At 38.8% G+C, this 19,810-nt stretch overlaps 1 protein-coding gene across 1 annotated transcript in view; it reads right to left on the bottom strand.

Annotated features, from left to right (window-relative positions):
* The window catches only part of COL3A1 (collagen type III alpha 1 chain), a 69,494-nt gene extending 50,147 nt beyond the window's left edge, over positions 1 to 19,347 (bottom strand). The window contains exon 1 of the mRNA XM_048869429.2: positions 19,130 to 19,347. Coding sequence (XP_048725386.1) covers positions 19,130 to 19,208 — 79 coding nt within the window. The 5' untranslated portion in view covers positions 19,209 to 19,347. The remainder of the gene's footprint in view (positions 1 to 19,129) is intronic.
* Positions 19,348 to 19,810: the final 463 nt, after the last annotated feature.

The following is a 19,810-nucleotide window of genomic DNA, read 5'->3' as shown; positions in this document are numbered from 1 at the left end:
GGCAAAAACTCTTATTATTGCTATCATTAGGACTTTAAGCACTAATAATAGCATTGATCAAGGACCTGAGTATCTTATGTGCCTGGCAAATATTGCAAGTCAAGTGAGATCCTGATCAGAGCATCAGTAGTGTTCCTGTGCCCTGCAGAAGAGTGCTTCCTTGTGGTTGAGTAGGAGCTCCCAGTCTCTTCACACCAATCAACTGTTCTCATCTGGTGATAGATATTACTTCTTTTCTTGGCTAAGAACAGTCGAGATGCTGGATGAACCAAGGGAACAAGGTGGCTAAGGGAGGGAAACCCTCCCCCCACTTTGGACCATGATAAGCCCTAGTTGGAAGGATGTTCATGTGGGATGCTTCTCTGCTTAGGAAGGAGTGAAAATTTTCAGATTATTATTTGGGCTACCATGAACATGGTACCGGGGCTACTATCTGGACAGGGGCATTCTTGATCTGTTATTTCAGGGTGGAAGTTAAATTATATTGAGTCTTACATTGTTATTTACTGACAGCTACATCATTTCATGAGCTGGTTATTACCTCCACCTCTCCCAGCTCAATAGCTCCTTTTCTTCCCAGTTTTACTTTTCCTAGTGAAACCTATGCCTGAGCATCAGGGATGTTCAACCTCTGTTACTGTGCATTGCCCTGTCCATTGTCTGTTAGATGTGCCTACTTCATCAGATACCACCAGCTCCCCCACCCCCACCCCCTCCGGCCCTTCCCACGTAGGCATTTTGTTGACTGAATTTAAAGCGACCTGAGCCCTACCTCGCAAAATCCCTGAAATAAAACAAAAAAGTAAAGCAATTGCTTGAATTCTCTTGTCTCACAGAAGAAATCCAAGATGGCTCCTTTGCTTTAGTTTTAAACAGCTCCTTTGAGCATTATATGTAGCTAAAGAAGTTTTTTTGTTCCAAGCTTCTAAACTGGCTGCCTGGATTCCCACATCTAACATTGTAGGAGCCAATTCTGTCAGGACATTACAGTCAGCCACAAGGGGGGAAAAAACTGGTATTCTCTTAGATAATTGCTGAATGTTTCCATAAGAAATGTTTTGATAAATGAGCTGATTCATAATTGGTTGTTAATGAAAAAAACAAAACATTTGCCAGTGGGCAATGGTGAACTCATTGCTTTCTCAGAAGACGACTGGCTGACAACATTTCATCGCTAGGCAAGGGTTAATGTGTATTCTAAAATCAAGAAGAGTAGCATTCTGTAATGAAAGCCATTCTACAGTATTACTAATGACTCATGCAAAGGGGCTCAGGGTTGCCTCTGCTAAGTGCTCCTGAGGTCAAGCAGGTGGGTCACTGTCTGATGCGTGTGTATGCGCGCGCGTGCTATCTGGAGGAACAATGCCCAAATGAGGCATAATTTCCCCCTCCCCACCCCAGGCACCAGGGAGAGCAGAGTGAAGAGCAGATCTTGCTATACTCTTTAAAAGGGATGGCCAGATTTGCCCCACAGCATAGCCTGGTGGGCATAGAGAGCAGGGGCATACTCCCTTCCAGAGCTGTTCACCCCATCTTTGTACCTCCTGTCTCTGTAGCTATAGTATCTGCTTCCTATGCCACCTTGCTGTGGGAAGGGAATGGGCCCTTTCTCTTACTCTAGTTCACTGCCCAGGGCAAACCATAATTTACCCAGGACGGTTTAATAAAAATATCATTATCCATAGCTAAAGGACATTGTGCTGATGAGTGCATGTGCACCATTGTGAGTGTATAAATGTGTATATATTTGTGCATGAGCATATATACATGCATGCACACACATTTATATATACAAAATATAAAACTAAGCATTTTAAAATGTCTTTGTTGACTTCACCTTTTTAAGGTTGAGATTTTCAGCTCCAAATACCTCTATTTGTCTGCTTTTTACCAACTGCTGCTTGTCTTTAACTACACTTGCTCAAGAATATCACTTTCATATTCTCCAGGAAGTTAAGTGCAAGGATTCACATTTTCACAATTCCAGGTTTTCTCAAATCCTATTACATCAACATTATGTTGCTACTTTCGTCTCAGAAATTTATAAGGCCTGCTCCCGTTCCCATTGAACTTAATGGCACAGCTCCAGTGGAGAGCAGGATAGGGCCCATAGTTAACATAGCCTATCACTGTTGGTGGAAAAATTCTCATTTCCAAATCAGCTATGCTCAACAGCTTCCACAAAATAGGGCCTTGTCCCAAAACACAATTTTTCATAATTAGTAAAACATGGTTTTCATTTTTTCTCCATGAAATTAAATTGTATCAATGAAAATCAAAGGAATTTCAATTGTCTTATAAAATGACTGAAATAATTTAATGGTAATAAATAAACCTGATTTCACTAAAGAGTCTTGTAACATTGTCATTCTTTTATTTTACAGTAGATGGCATGATTTAACAGAAAGAAGAATAGAGCACACAGACATCTGGCTATGATGACTTTCGTACTTGCTTCTAACTTTCTGGATTTCATTAAATCAGTTAAGAAATAAGCTGAAAGAACCTCAGAACAAATCTTTGAGGCTTTTGGCAGAATGAAAGTATTAAATAGGTTTTCCAGAGGAAAATTACATCTGGGTTGATTTAGCCTGTTCAAAACACCCCAGGGATACTCAGATGTAGATCTGTGTGTCAGCATGCTATGACATAATGCATCATCCATTACACATAAAGACTAAAAGACAGCTCCAGAATAGTCTGGAAAGCTGATCTGTGCTAAAACATTCACAAGCGATACATAAAAATAATAAGGATATGAAAAAGGCTGACTCGTCTAGTTTTAAACTTGTGGCTGAAATAGTCAAATATTTGTCTTAACCAGATATTCTTACTGGTTTTTACTTGTATATATAAAGACTAAGATTTCATAAAGTATCAAGAACAAATAGCCAATATCAAATCTGATCCCAGTTCTCAAAGCACTAGTTGTAATGGCTTTAAACAATTTCAGTTCTTTGAGAATGACTATGATGGCTTGCCAGCAATTGTGTAAATAAATAATAAATCCTTGAACATCTGCAAGACATTTTACAAAATAGAAATAGTTTTCTGTTGTAAAATGTATGTATCTTCAGAGTTTTTGTGCAACATTTCCTAAGTGTTCAGATCTTAAAGATTTCTATGCTTGCAGTACCTAGGCTTTCCCCCAGCACTGAAATCACAACGTGTTATCCTGTCTCATACATTGATTCTGAGCTGGAGTCCAAAATTCCTATTTGCTAACCAGGCTAGCAGCAGGGTGGAGGCAGAACAGGCAGTGTTGACAGGAAATACTTCATGTTGCTCTGAAAGGATCCAATCTGGCTGATATATGGATGGGTTCAGATAACTACAGTAGGAAAGCATATCTGGACATCCTCTTGAGGAGAGAGGACAGCTGTGACACGGGATATAATCCTGATTGCTCTGAGGACTAGGGAATTTTGCTATTGAATTCAATGGCCTCAGGAACTGGCCTGTCATGTCGTCATTTTTTGCTTTACGTTTACTCAGACACTCTGATCCTCAGCTAACCACATATATATGAAAGGGGGGGAAAGATCTACATTTATTCTCCAAAACCACAGACTTTCTCCTCTTTGGATGAAGTGAAATCTCCAGTAGCTGCATTAGTAGCAGGATTTATAATTTGTTTTCAGACCAGCTAATAGAGGGTGAGAAAACCAAGAACATCTGAGCTGGTGTGATTCCATCCATCCCAATTCAACTCCAGGTTCCCCTGTAGGCTTTAGCACAAGCTGCTGACCTGAGTGAAAAGATGAGTTGCTATGTAATCACAGCTGATTTAACCGAGTTAGCTAAGGTAGGTCAGTAAACCCAAGTTAAGAACACACACTTTTTTTTTTTTTTTGCAGTGAAGATATACTTGTAGAGGGCAGTCATCCATGTACACAAAAGCCAGTACGTTACATAAGGGCTTTCAATCGTGGGTGGGGAAACTAAATTGAAAAAGTCTATTCTGTTAGGGTCTGATCCAAAGCTCATTGAAGTCAATAGGAACCTTTCCTACTATTTTAAGGGGAGTTAGACTGAGGCCATAAAGTGGATGAGGGAAGATTTTAATAGCACCTAAGGGATTTAGGAGTACAAGACCCTTTGACTTTCAATGGGACATTTGCTCCTAAATTCCTTAGGCCTGATCCAAACCCCACTGAAGCCAAGGAGAGTCTTTCCAATGACTTCAAAGGCCTTTGGGTCAGGGCCCTCAGATGCTTTTGAAATCTCCCCTTAAGTGTTTGTAATATATGTTTTCTTATTTCTCACCTATTTTGGGACACTAAACCTAAATCTAATCTACATGCTACTTAAAGTAGCTAATTCTAACATTGCTTTTATAATTCTTTTAAAATGCTCTATTTATTAGGTATTTCCTCAATGTCAAACAACATTGATTGAAAATGTGGATAAAGTAGAAAGGAAAGAAGTTGTTTAATATAGAGGGAAGATTTTGTAGTTCCTCTATGTTCTGGACTAGATTTATGGGAACATTAACAAGTTTTACCATCCCAGCTTTTGAAACAGCATTCCTTTCCACTTACTGAACAAAAAAGCAGAATGCCAAAATGCCTACCTTGTAGCAAATGGTATGGACTCTCGGACGGTTATGACGATGATGTTTATAAGAAAAGCAAACATGCTCATTCCATGCTAAGATCAGTAATGGAAACAAATGGGCACTCATAATGAACTCATTGGCTTGCTGGGCCAAAAATTTTTGAGCTGTTTTGAACTTTGTGCAATTAGATAAGTGCTAAGTACAGGAGAAGTCTGAAACACTTTCTGTTTCATAGGACTTATAACTAGAGATGGAGAAATAAGCAGAGAAATATTTTAACTCGATGGGATTTTTTTTTTAACAAAAGACCTACAGACATTATCTCAACTTTAATTGCCCTCAAATGGTCATCTTCTAGAACTAATTTAATCCATTTTGATAAGCCACATTCTCCCATGTATACAAGCGGACATGCTATAAACAGTAGGGATGTACTTCATAGAGGGGAATTGTTTAAAGCATAGGATTGGGAGTTAGGAGTCGTAGATTCTGCCACAAACTGTCTGTGCTACTTCGGGCAATCCACTTAGGCTGGGATTTTGGAAGGGGCTAAGAGGTTAGCATGTTTTTGAACTCTGTAGGATGTGTGGCATACAGATACACATTAACATTTGCAATAGTAAAGATAGGCCTTCTGACAGTTCATATATAGGAGTTCACTGAAATCAGTTTTTGTTGTGAGAAGAATAAAGAATTGAGGGCCTAATCCTATGCAAGTAAGTCTAAGCACACTGCATAAATTGGCTATGCACCCTGTTAAGCAGTCCTAAGGGGAGTCATCCCAGTAGGGAAGAGTAAGAAGGAGATCTGCAAACCATCTACAGACAGGAGACAACACATATCCCCGAACACGTCACTGTGAGTAGAAGTTATGTGGGAGTTACCCTGCAACACACTGTTCCAGCACAGAGAAACAGGTGAGACAGGGGGTTGGGATTGGAAAAGGGGGAAAATATGGATGGTTGCTTCCCAGCTTTTTCCCTCTTCCCCCCTCCCTGCTGGCCAAGGAAGATTTTTCCTACCAATGAGGTCCAGGATTAGGCCATTTTCAAGCATTTAGATAGTGAAGCGCTAGGAATTGCACACAGTTAATTAGAGGAGCAATTTCTGAGAGTGGAAAGAGATGGTGTTTTCAGAAAATTGATATAAGTTGATGTTATAAATAGTCATTTTTCCATTGGTTTTCGTATTGTACCGGTTACTCATTAATTTAGGATCAGACTTTTCCATTCTCACAACACTGAGCAGTATCTTAATTCTGTAAGTGGTCCCATTGGCTTCAATTGGAGTTTTCACAGAGTAAGGTACAACTTAATATGAGTAAGTGTGGCAGAAGCTAGTCCTAAATTAATGATTAGCTGGTATAATATGGGGGGAAAACCCAACCCTCTAATACATAAAGTTGCTATTTATAAGCAATTCTATCATCAATGAATTGTGATCCTACAAGCATGTAGCCTGAAAGAGGACTCCAGGACTGGGCCTACAACTGGTATTTCTCTTCCCTTTCTCTCAGCTAGTAAGGATAATTACATCAAGACGACATCTGCTTGATGACTAAAGAGTCCATCTGTGCCTGCCCATTATTCCACACCTAAAGGAATAATATTCTTTTTACAACACAGTTATGATTTCCAGAGCAATAAGTTCTGATGTCAGCTTACTAGTGAACATTATTAGCTGATTTAGGTCCAGGTCATCCTCATACAAAAGAACCCCACACACAGACTAGGAAAATCAATTAGGTTCATCTTGTGGTCTTTCCTTAGAGAATCCCATTGGAACAGGAGGGAGGCTGTTAGCCACTACATGGAGTGGGAAAGGGGCTAATTTCTCTAAGCATATAGTTGTCTTGAGATTGGGGGGGAAGGTGAGGGGGTAAGGGGAGGGGTATCTTAGGACACCCACACAAAGCCTGGACATTTGGATGGAGGGCCAGTGCCTTCCTGTTACTCTCTGGACTTCCAAAATGGTTCTATTTAGCCCTATGCTGATGGATCCCCTGCCAGCTGCTCTCCTAGCCCCTCACCCCACAACAGAGGTGCACAGTGAGGAGGGGGAGTAGTACAAAATAGTGCTAATAATGGTGCTATACCCTCATGAGTTTGAGATGGGATCTTATCCCAGTGAGAAGATGCACACAGCATCCCACTTCCATGACAATGCACAATAGAGACCAAAGGACATCTATTTGCTCAGTGGAAAGAATTGCATATCATGGAACTAACGTTCTCCCTTTTGAGATCCCCACCCCATCTGTCTCTTTTCCCTTTCAAGCCTTCAATCAGTGCAAATGTTTGCAGTTTAAGCTATCATTACTCTTTTGTTTGTTAGAAACTCAAGATGTGTGTTATAATCACCAGATTACAATTTGTTGCTCAGTAAAATTTAGAATGCCTTCATTCTTATGCTCAGGCCTTGTCTACACTATGGAGGGAGATCGATCTACTTACAGCGGGGTCCACACTATGCTATGTCGAGTGGAGACACTCTCCCATTGACTCCCCTTGCGCTTCTTGTTCAGGTGGAGTACAGGAGTCGATGGGAGAGTGATCTGTGGTCGATTTGGCGGGTCTTCACTAGACCCACTAAATCGACTGCTGATGCATCGATCACTGCGGGGCACTCCCCCAGTAAGTGTAGACAAATCCTCAGATTATTGGCACTTTCATTACCTTTTTCAGTTGTGTTTGGATTAAGAATAGTAAATCTTGTTCTTTGTATTAAGTAAACTAATGATCTCGTTTGTCTCAGTGGTAATGTTGTTTAAAATAATTGCGTCTACTTCACTGTATTTAATCTAGCCTTTTTATGTCATCCAGTCATTCTTTCATTTTAACATTCATAAGTGATGTTCTTAATAAAATGTCTGATGCTCGTTTAGCTATGTATGCAAGACTAGGTGTCATTCTGAAAGAAGGACTATATTCTGCCTGTGATTTTTACAGTCTGGTTTCACTGGTTTCAATTGGTGTTCAACACATGGAATGAACACATTGCAAAATATTCCACTCATTTCTGAACCTTTAATGGGGTAAGCACAAAGAAATGATCACACTGTGCCTTCATTCATAAAGTGAGTATTTCAAACAATAAAACTTATTTAATAAAAAGCTACTTATTTTGATATAGGCTAAATACAGCAAACCATTTTTTTACTAGGTTGCTCACAGAATTATGTTATCCATTCTTCTGAATTCCCTATGCCATTCTGATGAAAGGAATTAGTGATACACGTATTGGGTGGGTTTTATGCTAAGATTTCAAATTTGTATATCTGTATTATAAGAGGGACTCTAAAATGATCTTTAGGATAGGAGGGTGAAAAGAAGCTTGGTATATTTTGATGTTTTCTCCTTCTCCATCTCCCCCCTGTGTCCCCCTCCCCCTCACCATAAAAAACACCCTGTTTATTCATCAGCCTACAAGTTCATCATTATAATTAGCATATTTTTGTTTTTAACTAGTACCAGGGCTGATTACATGTTAGGTCAAAAGCTGATCCATAAAATCAGTTGCAGTCACATCAGGGCTTTGAGCTTGTATCAGTTTGAGAATCTGTTCCAATCCATGATTGTATGACTGGAAATCAAGTGATTTCAGCCTGCTTCTTAAAGTCACTGACACCAAAGGTCACACAGGGTCATGTGACAAAATCAGAGTAATGTGGGAACACAGAGAGTGGAAAAAACTCATAGACATTTACCCGTGTTAGGAAGAGAAACTGAAATATTATGCCTTATGTCTCCACATAAGAAATTCTTAACCTCAAATTCAAAACCACCTGTTCTTGGGCATTTCAAAAAGCTCTGGTAACTTTAAAAATGTATTTCATTACCTTGTATCTCTGTACCTAGGGACCGCAAATGGATAGGCCATAATACTGCAAGGAAGTCTGTTCTTGTGATATTTCTTACCTGTCTACAAGCAGGAATCACTGGAAAGATTTTAAAACAGGCCTTTTTTTCTTGGGGGTTGGGGAAAGGGGCCTCAGCTCCCACTGAGTTCAAGGTGCACTAAGAGGCTTGAAGGACAGGCTCCAATTATTACAATTTAAAAGCTTAAACCTGAACTTGTGAAACGGAACAAATATTATTTCCAATTATTTATTGATTAGCTTTGCTGGTCATAACTAAGCAATTTCTATCAAGTAATTAAAAGCCAAAATGAGGCATGGAAAATTATGTTTTCTAACCAAATGAGAGGGCTAAATATTTTATTTAGTGGCTGTTTCTAAGATCTGCCAGGAAGAACCTAGCTTAGTTCAATGCTTTTCTCAAGAGATGTCAGCAGATGGGAAATGTTTCAGTGCTGTGCAGTACATATGGTAACACAATTTATGTTTTCAGATACAATAGGCAAATTCAGTCCTAGTGTAACTCCGCTGACTTTGATGAAGTATATCAGAGATGAATAAAGCAGCAGGGGTCTGCACTAACATAATGCCCTGTGCAATTTCATTGACTTCAATGAATTGACATGGGTCGTAAATCAGTGGAGAATTTGGCTCTTGTACTTTATATTTAAATGATGTATTAAAAAGAGGTCCAGCACACTGTCCCTAGAAAGAAATCATATCCGTGACTGCAAATAAAGTACAAGTATCTGTAAGGCTTCAGAAATGGAACAGGTCAGTCAACGATGTGATTCTGTACGAACAGGACAGTGTCATTCTGTCCTCATTTGTAAAACAGTTTGTGTTCATTCACCTGCCTCCATACATATTTTGGACTCTTAGTGGATATGTATGGCAGTGTCTAGAGTTTTCCCTTGAATCTCTTCTAGTCAAGATTAAATAGCTAGCTGTAAAACTCTGTTTTGGTTACAACACTATTATGTCAAAATTATAAAGTTAACAAAGCAAACCATTGTAGCTGTTTTATTACAGTTGGCAAAGGCATTTCTAATTTTTGGACCATCTGTTAACTATAAATTTGCTACATGGCTTCTAAGTATTTCAGATCCTTTTTCTTAACTAATATCTGTCCTAATGCTAGTAAAAGAGTACAATGCAGAAAGCCTGGTATTGCTAGTGAGTTCTGGCGTCTAAAGGGTGCATAAGCATTGTTGCTGATCTCAATCCCCCTACAGTTAAGGATGTTAGAAAAATGTGAATTCAAGGGCTGGGTCTGAAAACTGGAAGAGTGGAGATTTTGAATAGAAACAAGCCTATAGCAACTTTGTTTTCTTCAGCTAATCTAACCTGAAAAGATGCAGCTGGATTTAAATTTCTCTGTATACATTATTTGATTCTTACTAAAAAGAGGGCTATTATACAGACGACCACCCTGGCAGCATCCAAAAGGACAGTAGGTTCAGAGTACTGTGTACAGATTTTACAAACATCTGAGCTGATTTTAAATTACTATGCTCAAATATCTGTAATTCCCACTACAATAGCCTTTTTGTTTCCTTTCAGGTGACCATTCTTCCATGAAATAACTGGCATGCAATCACAGTGAGTCTGTACAGAGCCAAGCATATCCTAACATAGACTGATAGACAAATAGTCAAAAAGAGCCTCTCACTAATATCAGAGTGATTTCCAAAGAGCACAATTGCTGTGTTCACATGTATATAGTTCAAGGAAAACATGGACAGTGTAGTTCATTGTTTCTTTGGGGTTCAATGTAATAGCTACACTGAACTGCAAAGTAACAATGAAGCATCCCTCCTATATTTTTCATTAACTGTGTGCAATTGAACAATTGTTTCTGTTATGTTTTTTGAAAGAAGAGCTGCAATTTTGTTCACACATCTCTACCAAAGAGAAAACATCAGGAAGAAAAAAATAGAGGATGAAAACCAAGAGATATTCACAAGAGAGGGCCCGATAATGCACCCACTGGTCAACGAGAGTTTGACTTCAGTGGGAGCAAGTTATGGCCCAGAGTGGAAGATAAAACCAGTGTTGGGAAGGAGCTCCAATAGTGCATTACCCTGGAATGTAGCTTCCAGCCACAACTCAGTCCTTAATATCTACTACTGAAAATAAGCATCCATACTCCCGTGACACCACGTTGCACTGGACTGCTGGAAGATACTGGACCTAAAGCTGGCATAGGTGGCCATGGAAATATCAGTCCAAGGAAGAGGGAATCCTCTGATAACACAGAAGCAAAGTAGTAGCATCTACCACATCCTCCAGCTGCTGATGTAGGGAACATTGATGGGGAAAGGCAGTCAGGCAGGGGCTGCCTCCAGACTGGTGATCTCCAGTTGCAAAATTGGTCTCTTGGGGCTGTTGGCAGTTTGATGCACACAGACAGCTCAGGCCTTAAAGCTACATTTGCATCCCACTTTGTGGGTTGTGTTGTGCCCCTTTGGCCATAACTAGTCATCTAAGCCACAGTGTACACTTGCCTTCAAAGTAGGAGGCTACATTCTACCTTAAAATAAACATCATTACTTTAAAGAAATATTCTTAGGTTGTTTAATGCCTTGTGTGTGATTCAGTCCGCTGGCAAACATCTTTTCACAGAACATTTGTGTGAAACAAAGTACGTAAAAAGTGCAGGTATTATTACAGTGCATGTCGTATTCAGTCTCATTCTTATATTTCATTTATAAAACTACAGCACTTGAGAAAAATTATGGAAAATGGAAGTGGTTTCTTAGCTAATCTGAAAAGAATCTCCTCTGATGTATTTTCACTAAACACAGCCAGACGTCCCAGTGTCTGAAGTTTACCCTAACTAAACTTAACAAACGATTGTTGTTTGACTGGTTATATCATGTTTTCCATTGTCATTCTGACATGAAACAGGCACAGTTTCCAGCTCTGGAAACTTAGAGCCAGCAGGATTAGTACTGAAATAAAAAAAGGAATGCATGGGGGAGGTTGGATTTTGTTTTAAGTGAGAAGAGTTATGAAGTGAAGATAGCTGTTCTTATGAAACACTGTTTGTTCTAAAAGAGAAATGAATATTTGGTCTCATGTACTGTAGCCTAAGGATTGCTCTAACTTGTGTTCTTGCTGCAGTCTCCCTCTATGCACCATCTAGCAGCCAAGAAAGGCGGACCAAGGCATCATCTCTGGGAACTATTTCCATTCCTTTTATGATGCCAATGACACTAAGGAGACGTACACAAAGGAAAATTAACCCCTAAACATTAAAAACGTGTCTAAAAACTGGAGTCTCCTTCTACCGAACCAGGCAACTTCTGAGCCTGGACCACATGAAGGGACAGCCAGAAAAATCTGTGAGGATCCCCTGACTGTGTTTCCAGGGAAACAGAGCCTCATGTGCTTTGCTTCCATCCCTTCTAGTAGCATGGTCCCTGAAGGAGAGGTGCGGTCTGTCACCTTGGGGCTGCTCTGTATCAGAATACAGAGAGGATACCATGGGTATTAGTGCTACCTTAAGTAGCGTTAATTCCAGTGAGAATTATGCATGAAAATCCTGCGTCAAGCATGGAATGGAGTTGTGAAGAGTAACTGTGGTCCCCTGTTCAACCTCCTCTAACAGTAACCTTGCCTACAAAACCCTTCAGAACTCTTGCACAAAGAGCCAACCTAAGTATTTCTGGGCACAGTATACCCTGGAAATAGCAGGAAATACAGAGAAATAGCATCTCACCCCACTCCCTAAGAAGGATTTCAAGTATGTTAAGTCCCTTCCATTTGTGTCAGTGGAAGGGAGTATGCTGACTACTGTATACAAACAAACAATAATTGTCCTTAACGTTAGCGGGTGGGGAAATGGGACAAATTCTGAAATCTTTAGAGAATGTTTCATTCTTTATTCCAGCAAAAGACCCACTGGACAATGAGAGTTTTGCTTGAGTAAAATTTGCATAGCTATTCAGTAGGACTTCAAGATTTATTCCATGCACTATAGAATTCAACTCCATATTGAATCATCAGGAATGTTTTGTATAGGACATATTATTTTTATGACAAATGCCTGGGACGAGAGATAGATTGATGTAGTATTCTTGCAACTATTTTAAGGTTAAAATATTGTTAAAATAAGGTTAAAAATCATGCATTTTTTAAAAAAAACTAAGCTAGGTTAACTTAATTATGGTAGCTGCCAAAGATCAAAACTAGAAAGTCCAGAAATTAGTCTTTAACTGCACTTTTAATGTGCTACATAAGAAATAATAGCTGTCAAAGATAACATTTTGCCACATAGTATTAAAGTGCTTTTGAATATTACAGAACTAAATATATTTTTCATTTAAATGTTGTATCCATGGAGATGCTTGTCTGATTATAGGTTTATAAACTTTCATAGAGGCTTTGGATAAGCAGGCAGTGGATGATGTTTAGTAATCCTTTCACCTGGGACCAGATTCTTGGTTGAAGCCTCAGCCACCTGAAGTATTATAATGTATAATTTACTAAGCCACCACTCGAAGGATACTGCATGGCAATGAGGTTAGGGCCATGGAGAAACCATGGGGCAAGTTTCAGGATGAATAACATTGATGTTATTCCAGCTTCTTTAAGGTGCACCTGCAGTTTCTAGGTATCACTGGTGACAAATTTTATGTTACTATGTCACTTTGCTTTTCCACAACGACCTCAGAATCTAATCTAGTTACCTCAAGTCCCTCAACAGGCATTTGCCATTGAACTTCTTGTCACCCATTTTCTTCTTTTCCTTTGTTTGCAGTCTGTAGCAGACCCTTTGTTTCATGATCAAACACAACAAAAAGAGAACTCTGGAAATGAGATGGCTAACGCACACAGCTTTTGATCTAGCTCCAGTGCCATAGGTTTTGAAGAGTCATTATCCCAAGCTGATTTTTTGGGAAGGGTATGCAATCATTTTAGTGGCTGCTGCAATTGTTGCTCTTCTCAGGGTCACTGGGTTACTGCTCAGTCATAAGACGACATCCAAGAACAACAGTGTTCATGCTGCCTGCCAGCCTGAGAAAACACACCACGCTATCAAATACCACTCGTGGCAGCCTGAGCCTCTGCATTCTCTCAATAGACAGCTGTTAAACCAAAATGCAGAGTTAGAGATAGAAAGAACTAAATGTCCACAAGCACATGTTAGTAGGTGAAACAGCAATGCTAGTTACAACTTCCATCACCCTCCAACCATGATGCATATCATCGTCTCCAGATTATCAAAACAGATGTGTCCCAAGTTATTTATTATATCTGTGATTAAATAGTGAGCCATAACAAGCTTTGAACCCATGTTAGCATTCCAGGCACCAGATTGAATAAGACATCCATGTCAGTATGGCACAGGGGAAAAAAAGGATGCTAATTCTTGCTCTTTTTTCTCCTCCATCAAGTGAACTGTTTACAACCAACAACTGTGTAAGGCTGGCAACAACTAACATTTGGCAAGAGGTGGTAACATTTGTCTAATTCAAGACCCAAAACTTCACAACAACTGGAAAAGAACAGAGGATCTGCTTGTGATTTGTAACTCTGTGAGGAAGGTGGGTATTATAGCTCTGACTCAAATACTGAGTCTGTTAACAATAATATCACTGCCGCTGGACAACACCCTGAACCTCTGCTTCCTCCCTTCTTTGTAATAAAGCAGTGGATGTTTCCAATTCCACTGCCCTTTCAAAAATCAGTCTGCTTAGCCTTGGTCTCAACTCAAAAACAAAATATGGAAAATTATGAAAGAAATCAAATGGTTTCACTCCCATAAGGCTAATGTCTGTGTGATCTAAATGGTGTTGAGAAATCACATTCTAACACAATCATGCACACTTGGTTGAAGGGCTGGATTCCCCCGACTTTAGTTTAGGCTCAGATTTTTCCAAATCAAAGTCACACATCACGCTTCCAAAACACAGTCTTGCCTGAGAGGTACACATTGCTGAACTTTAATTTCAAACCGTAAATTTCAACAATTCGTTAGTTTAAAATTTGGTAGCCAGAAAGCACAGGCTAAAACATCCAGGTTCCAGATGTGCACTGCCACATGTTCTCCTGGGCCCACTCTGCATTACATCAGGGTGCCAGTTTCTTTATCCACAATGTTTTGGGAGCTGGATCAATTTGAGAAAATTCTCAGTCAAGTTATGAGACATTTTTTTAGACAATGTATCCAAAAGAACACGAAGAGTAGGTAATGGCCTTTGCAGTATGCTCAGATTGATTGTGTCCCACATGGCAGCATGTTATTGCTGTCTAATAAAGACCACTGGAATAATTTTTCTTACAACCATACCATTGGCCTTTCCTTTCACTTGCTCAGTTAAAGAAACCTGCTTCTTACTGCCCTTCTTATCTTCCCTTTTTGTTATCTTTTGGTGTTCATCTGCTTCATGTTCGCTAAATGATGGATAAGATGTACGTGGCACAAACCCAAGTATATTTTCTTTGGGTACGAGACACCTGATCTCTTGTATTTGAACACCAAATAGATCAGTTTATCTCTACAGTATAGTTATCCGTGGCCCTGCACTGATGGTACCAGGCATGTCTCAGTCTAACCCTGCTTTTATCTTCACTGTGGCAAGCTTGAGGAGATGTCTGGGTTGGTGATAGAAAGACATTGCTGACTGTCTGAAGTGTTTCCGTTTCACCAGCTAATTCAATGGATTAATCTACAATGAATGCAGAGGTAGCATGCTGGCAAACACTAAAAATGTTGCTATTCTTCTAGAAACCATACAAATGTATTGCTGAACTCATGCCATTTCTTCATTACCGCTCTAACACTTTCCAGTTTAAAAAAAGCATAATCTTAAACTGGAGCTATTTTGTAGAAATAATTAGAGACAAACTATTTTTGCAGCTATTCAATCAAATGTAGATGTTCAGAATGAAGAGTTAGTGCAGAAGCAACAACATATTGATTACTGCAGCCTATTTACGGTGGCTACATTCCACTTTTTAAAAACTGCCACTTGGAATACTGTATTAATATGTAAGATCAAACATCATTCTCAAAGAATGGTTTAAGAGATGTCCACCTGCGCAAGAAAGAGGTGTGCTGCTGTTGAGGCAGCATTTATACTTTACAGTTGAGGCAGCATTTATACTTTAATATAAGCGTGAAGCATAGAATTGGCTGCAAAGTATGCAGAAGGTCTGATTCTGCTGACATGCTCCTTTTTCAGCAGTGGAGTTCTGATCATTCCAGTGGAGTTACTCACAATTTACAGGGTGTAAATAAGAGAACAATCAGGCCCTAGCTCTCCAAAATCTCCTTATACTCATTGTGGGTATGGATGATCTATTGCTAGCAAAGGCTGGTGGGAAATAGTGTTGGCTGGGTAACAGTTTGAAAGTCATTTTAAGGAACTACTCAAGGGAATGAAAGCAGGGTCTAATAACAGTGAAGCAGAATTGTACTCAGTTCTTGGCCCCGATTCTTATAGACACAGAAGCCCCTTTACACCACTCTGGCAGTGTAAAGGACCCTTCAGATAGGTGTAACCCAATATGTTTGCAGCAGTCTTTCTTAAAACAGGTTTCACTATAGGAACACAGAGAAAACTAGTCTCACTCCCTGCTACTTCTGTACTAGTAACAAAGTTTGTGTGTTACAGTGAACTTCAGTCACCTATGATATTGGTTAGGGTGACCATATGTCCCATTTTTAAAGGGACAGTCCTGTTTTTTGGGACTTTTTCTTATGTAGCTGCCTATTATCCCCCACCCCCTATCCCGTTTTTTCACAGTTGCTATCTGGTAACCCTATATTGGTGAATATTTGTGGCTTGAGGCAGGGCTTTTAGGATAGAATAACTTCTATTATGTTCCATATATTTTAAAATACCTTTAAATGGGTGTATATAAATTCTTTCAGAGATGTGTAATTTAAATATTATTTCTATAATTTGACTCTTTTCCAGGAACATGTACATACCTGACCAGAAGAATTGTATTCACAGGAGTAAGGTTTTAGTCTCAGATTTGTCAACACCAACAATTTGCTGCACAAATTATTTTCAAAGTTACAGTAACTTTGGGACAGAGTTGGCCAGAATGCAACACTTCTGTTTCATAATAATAAAATAAATAATAACAATAATTTATTATTATTATTATTATTTAAAGGCCAGTAAATGTTGCCCAATGTAAGGGTGGCAGAATTGGGCCTTGTATAATTAAATAGCTCCCAAACCACTGATTCAATAATGTAACACATGTGAGTATTAAGTATTCATTTCTTGACTCTGAATCTTCATTTGTTGCAGGTGAAGCAGAACTACCAGTCACTAGATGGCACTTCATTATGAAAGAGGTTTGTGAAGATATCTTAAACTGATGAAACTTTTAACACAGATCAGAAAATCTAAGTTTAGCCCATCTCAAGCGAAATATTTCTTTTTACAAGAACTCTAGCTAGATTATCAAGACATTTTATAGCCTGGATTAGTGTTAGTAAATGAACATTTCATATTCCATAATATACATAACTTGAGCTGAGCAGAGGTTCAATCTTAGACTATGTTTAAACTTCCCTTTCTGGTTATTACAGAAAAACTAAGAAACTCATAGCCCAGAGCTACATCTGACTATTATGAACACACTGTATACTCAGCAGCTTCCTTAATATCTTTGCCAAGGCTTGTCTACTGACAAGATTTTCCAAGGAAAATTTTATATTGACTTACTTTTGATACAAACCATATAAACATTCTTTTTGAGACAGCAATTCAGCATGTCTGGAAATTCTCTTTTCAGACATGGAAACATTAGCTCTCAAACCCATCAATGCACTGTACATGCATTAACAATATTAATGGTCAACTCTCTGAATTATCTTTGTATTATTCATTTTTTGAGTATGTCCATTGGGATGCAGGGTGGGAGAAGAAATAGGAGCAATTTCAGAAAAGTAAACAGATTTTTAACCTTGTGGAAAAGTACTTTCCAGAGTAAGGACAGTACTCTATATTCTGAGCAAACCAAAAAGAGATATTCAATTTCAGTTGCATTTACAAATTGATTGACTGATGTTTTACCAGCTTCATCAAACTAACCATCTCTCTCTAACCCATATGGAAACTAGCCCAGTAGGGAAATGTTGCCATACCATGCACTTTGAATGTGCCAAACATTTCTTAGACATAACTGTTTCTTTCTATGTGCAAAATTGACCATTACTAGAACAAATGTGTTTTGTAACACAGTAAAGTCTGGGGACAACCAAAGTGAGGGGAAGGGTCTTGTCAGGGGATGACATGCAGGAGGGTTTTCTTGAAAAGGGAGATGAAACTAAGGGTGATTTTCACTGTGGGTGGCTGGTGGCTAAGGATCCCATTATCTACAGTGAAAAAACATGTTAATTTATTTTGTTGCTGTAAGCATAGAAGAGTCCCCACTGCATAAATTTCCTCTGGCTTTGAAATATTCTTTGTATTGACATTTGGAACTCATTTGGGCACTTCTTTGTTACAGATTATAGTACCTGATTTGCTCACAAAAGAAACATTCATCCTAGGCTCCAATTGTTCCATTGCTCAAACATCCTGTTAGAAATATAGTAAACCCTGATGCACAGGTTGCTTTCTAGCTCTGCTTTCACAGACAAGTTGGCCATCAATTTGTTAAAGTAATCATTTCTAATAGTTTCCTTTTTTTGACCAGGGCTGGGTGTGTGTATAAAAAATTTGGCTGCATTTGCCTGCTCTGCATTTTATATTAATTTGCTGTCATTTATCAAATTATCTATTTTATTAGCTTCTTTCATGCATGAACATCTCTTTCACATTTAGAAGACAAAAGTATTATTTCACACCTTAAGAGTAAAAAGATATGAAACATAATGATGACAATGTCTAGGGAATAGTACAGATCCCCAAAGCATCAAGTGTTCTCATGGAAACTCATCTGTTAACTATCATAGTTATCATCACTTTAAGTTGAAATTGAGTGTAGAGTAATTTTTCGCTATATTCCAGATTCATTTTGTGTCAGTGATCTGTTGCATTGCACACCTCCCTGAGAAGATCAGTTAGCTGTTAATTGATCTTCTAAGAGTTTGAAATAGCCTGCAGATGAGTGATAGAAAAGCTTTTAGCAGAGTGAATGCATTCACCCACTTGCTGTGTGTGAAAAATAAAAACTCAACAAGCTGACAGATATTTCCTTGTGCAGTTTTACAAAAATGGTTTCAGCAACCTTGGTTACAATTTCTAAGGTTTTTTTCTATAGGCTAAAATCTTTAAAGCATATTCCTACAGTGCCAAAGGAGCACTTACTGTATGGTATAGAAGAGCAATCTAGCAAACAGCTGGAAACACAGGCTTATTATGTGAGACAAATAACTTCCAGACTACATAGAGCTAGCATTCAAAACAAAATCATTACACCCCCCCCCCCCCAAAAAAAAAAAAAAAACTTTCTGGAGCCTATAATATGAACACCAGAAAGAACAAGAACAACTGCAGCTTAAATAGAGAAAAATGTACACAGGAAAACCAAAACGTTTCTTACATTTAGGAACCTTCTGGTTAGTAATCTACATATTCTAGTATTCAGCTAAAAAACTTTATCTATCTATCTCATAATGTTGAATGGGTGAAGGAAAAGTATCCTGGGGAGACTTGGGAATACTGTTTTCTTATGTGCTATTAAGATGAATTGATGAAAATAAAAAAATAAACTCATAAGAAATTTGAATTACTCACCATCTTGTTGTGCCAAAGTAATTGAGGGTTGAAACACTGCAAGAATGAGCCAAGTTACTTTTTGCACAAAGCTCATCATGTCTAAATATTAGACATGAGACTCTATGTGCAAAAATAAAAATGGGGGGAAAGAAAAATCAATTCAAAATAGCACCATCAATTGTTCCCTGCCCTTTCAGCACCGGGCCCTGCACAGAACTGAGCCACAGGCATTCCTTTGCTTTGGCCTTAAATAGGAAAAAGTTTGGCTTCCTTTACTTTCCAGCCCCTTTCTGAAATATGAGAGGAAGACCAATCCCCTTAACAGTAAAAGAAATTATTAATTTTTTTCTTGGCCTTATAGAAGAAACAGCCAACTAAACTAGATAAATAGCACATCTGGAGCTTTTGTATGTGTATGCTGCACCCACCCACACAAATGTGTACTAGACTATATGATGTCTGCACAATGAGTGTGTATGTGTTTGCACTGCATGTATGTGATGTGGGAAAGAAGTTACAGTGGCTTTCTATGTGGTCATGCATTTTTCCCCTGTCAATTAGGACTCAGCCAAGATGTAGAATACTTGATGCTTCAGTAAAGTTCAACCCTGCAACTTCATAATGAAAAGAAATAGTAGCTCTCTTTCATGATGGGAGACCACAGAAAATGAAGGCGTCCCGGAAGTTAAAGAAAGTGCA

This window comes from Caretta caretta, chromosome 11 (assembly GCF_965140235.1).
Source record: "Caretta caretta isolate rCarCar2 chromosome 11, rCarCar1.hap1, whole genome shotgun sequence".
Classification (NCBI taxonomy): Eukaryota; Metazoa; Chordata; order Testudines; family Cheloniidae; genus Caretta; species Caretta caretta.
This window is presented reverse-complemented; position numbering and strand designations above follow the sequence as displayed.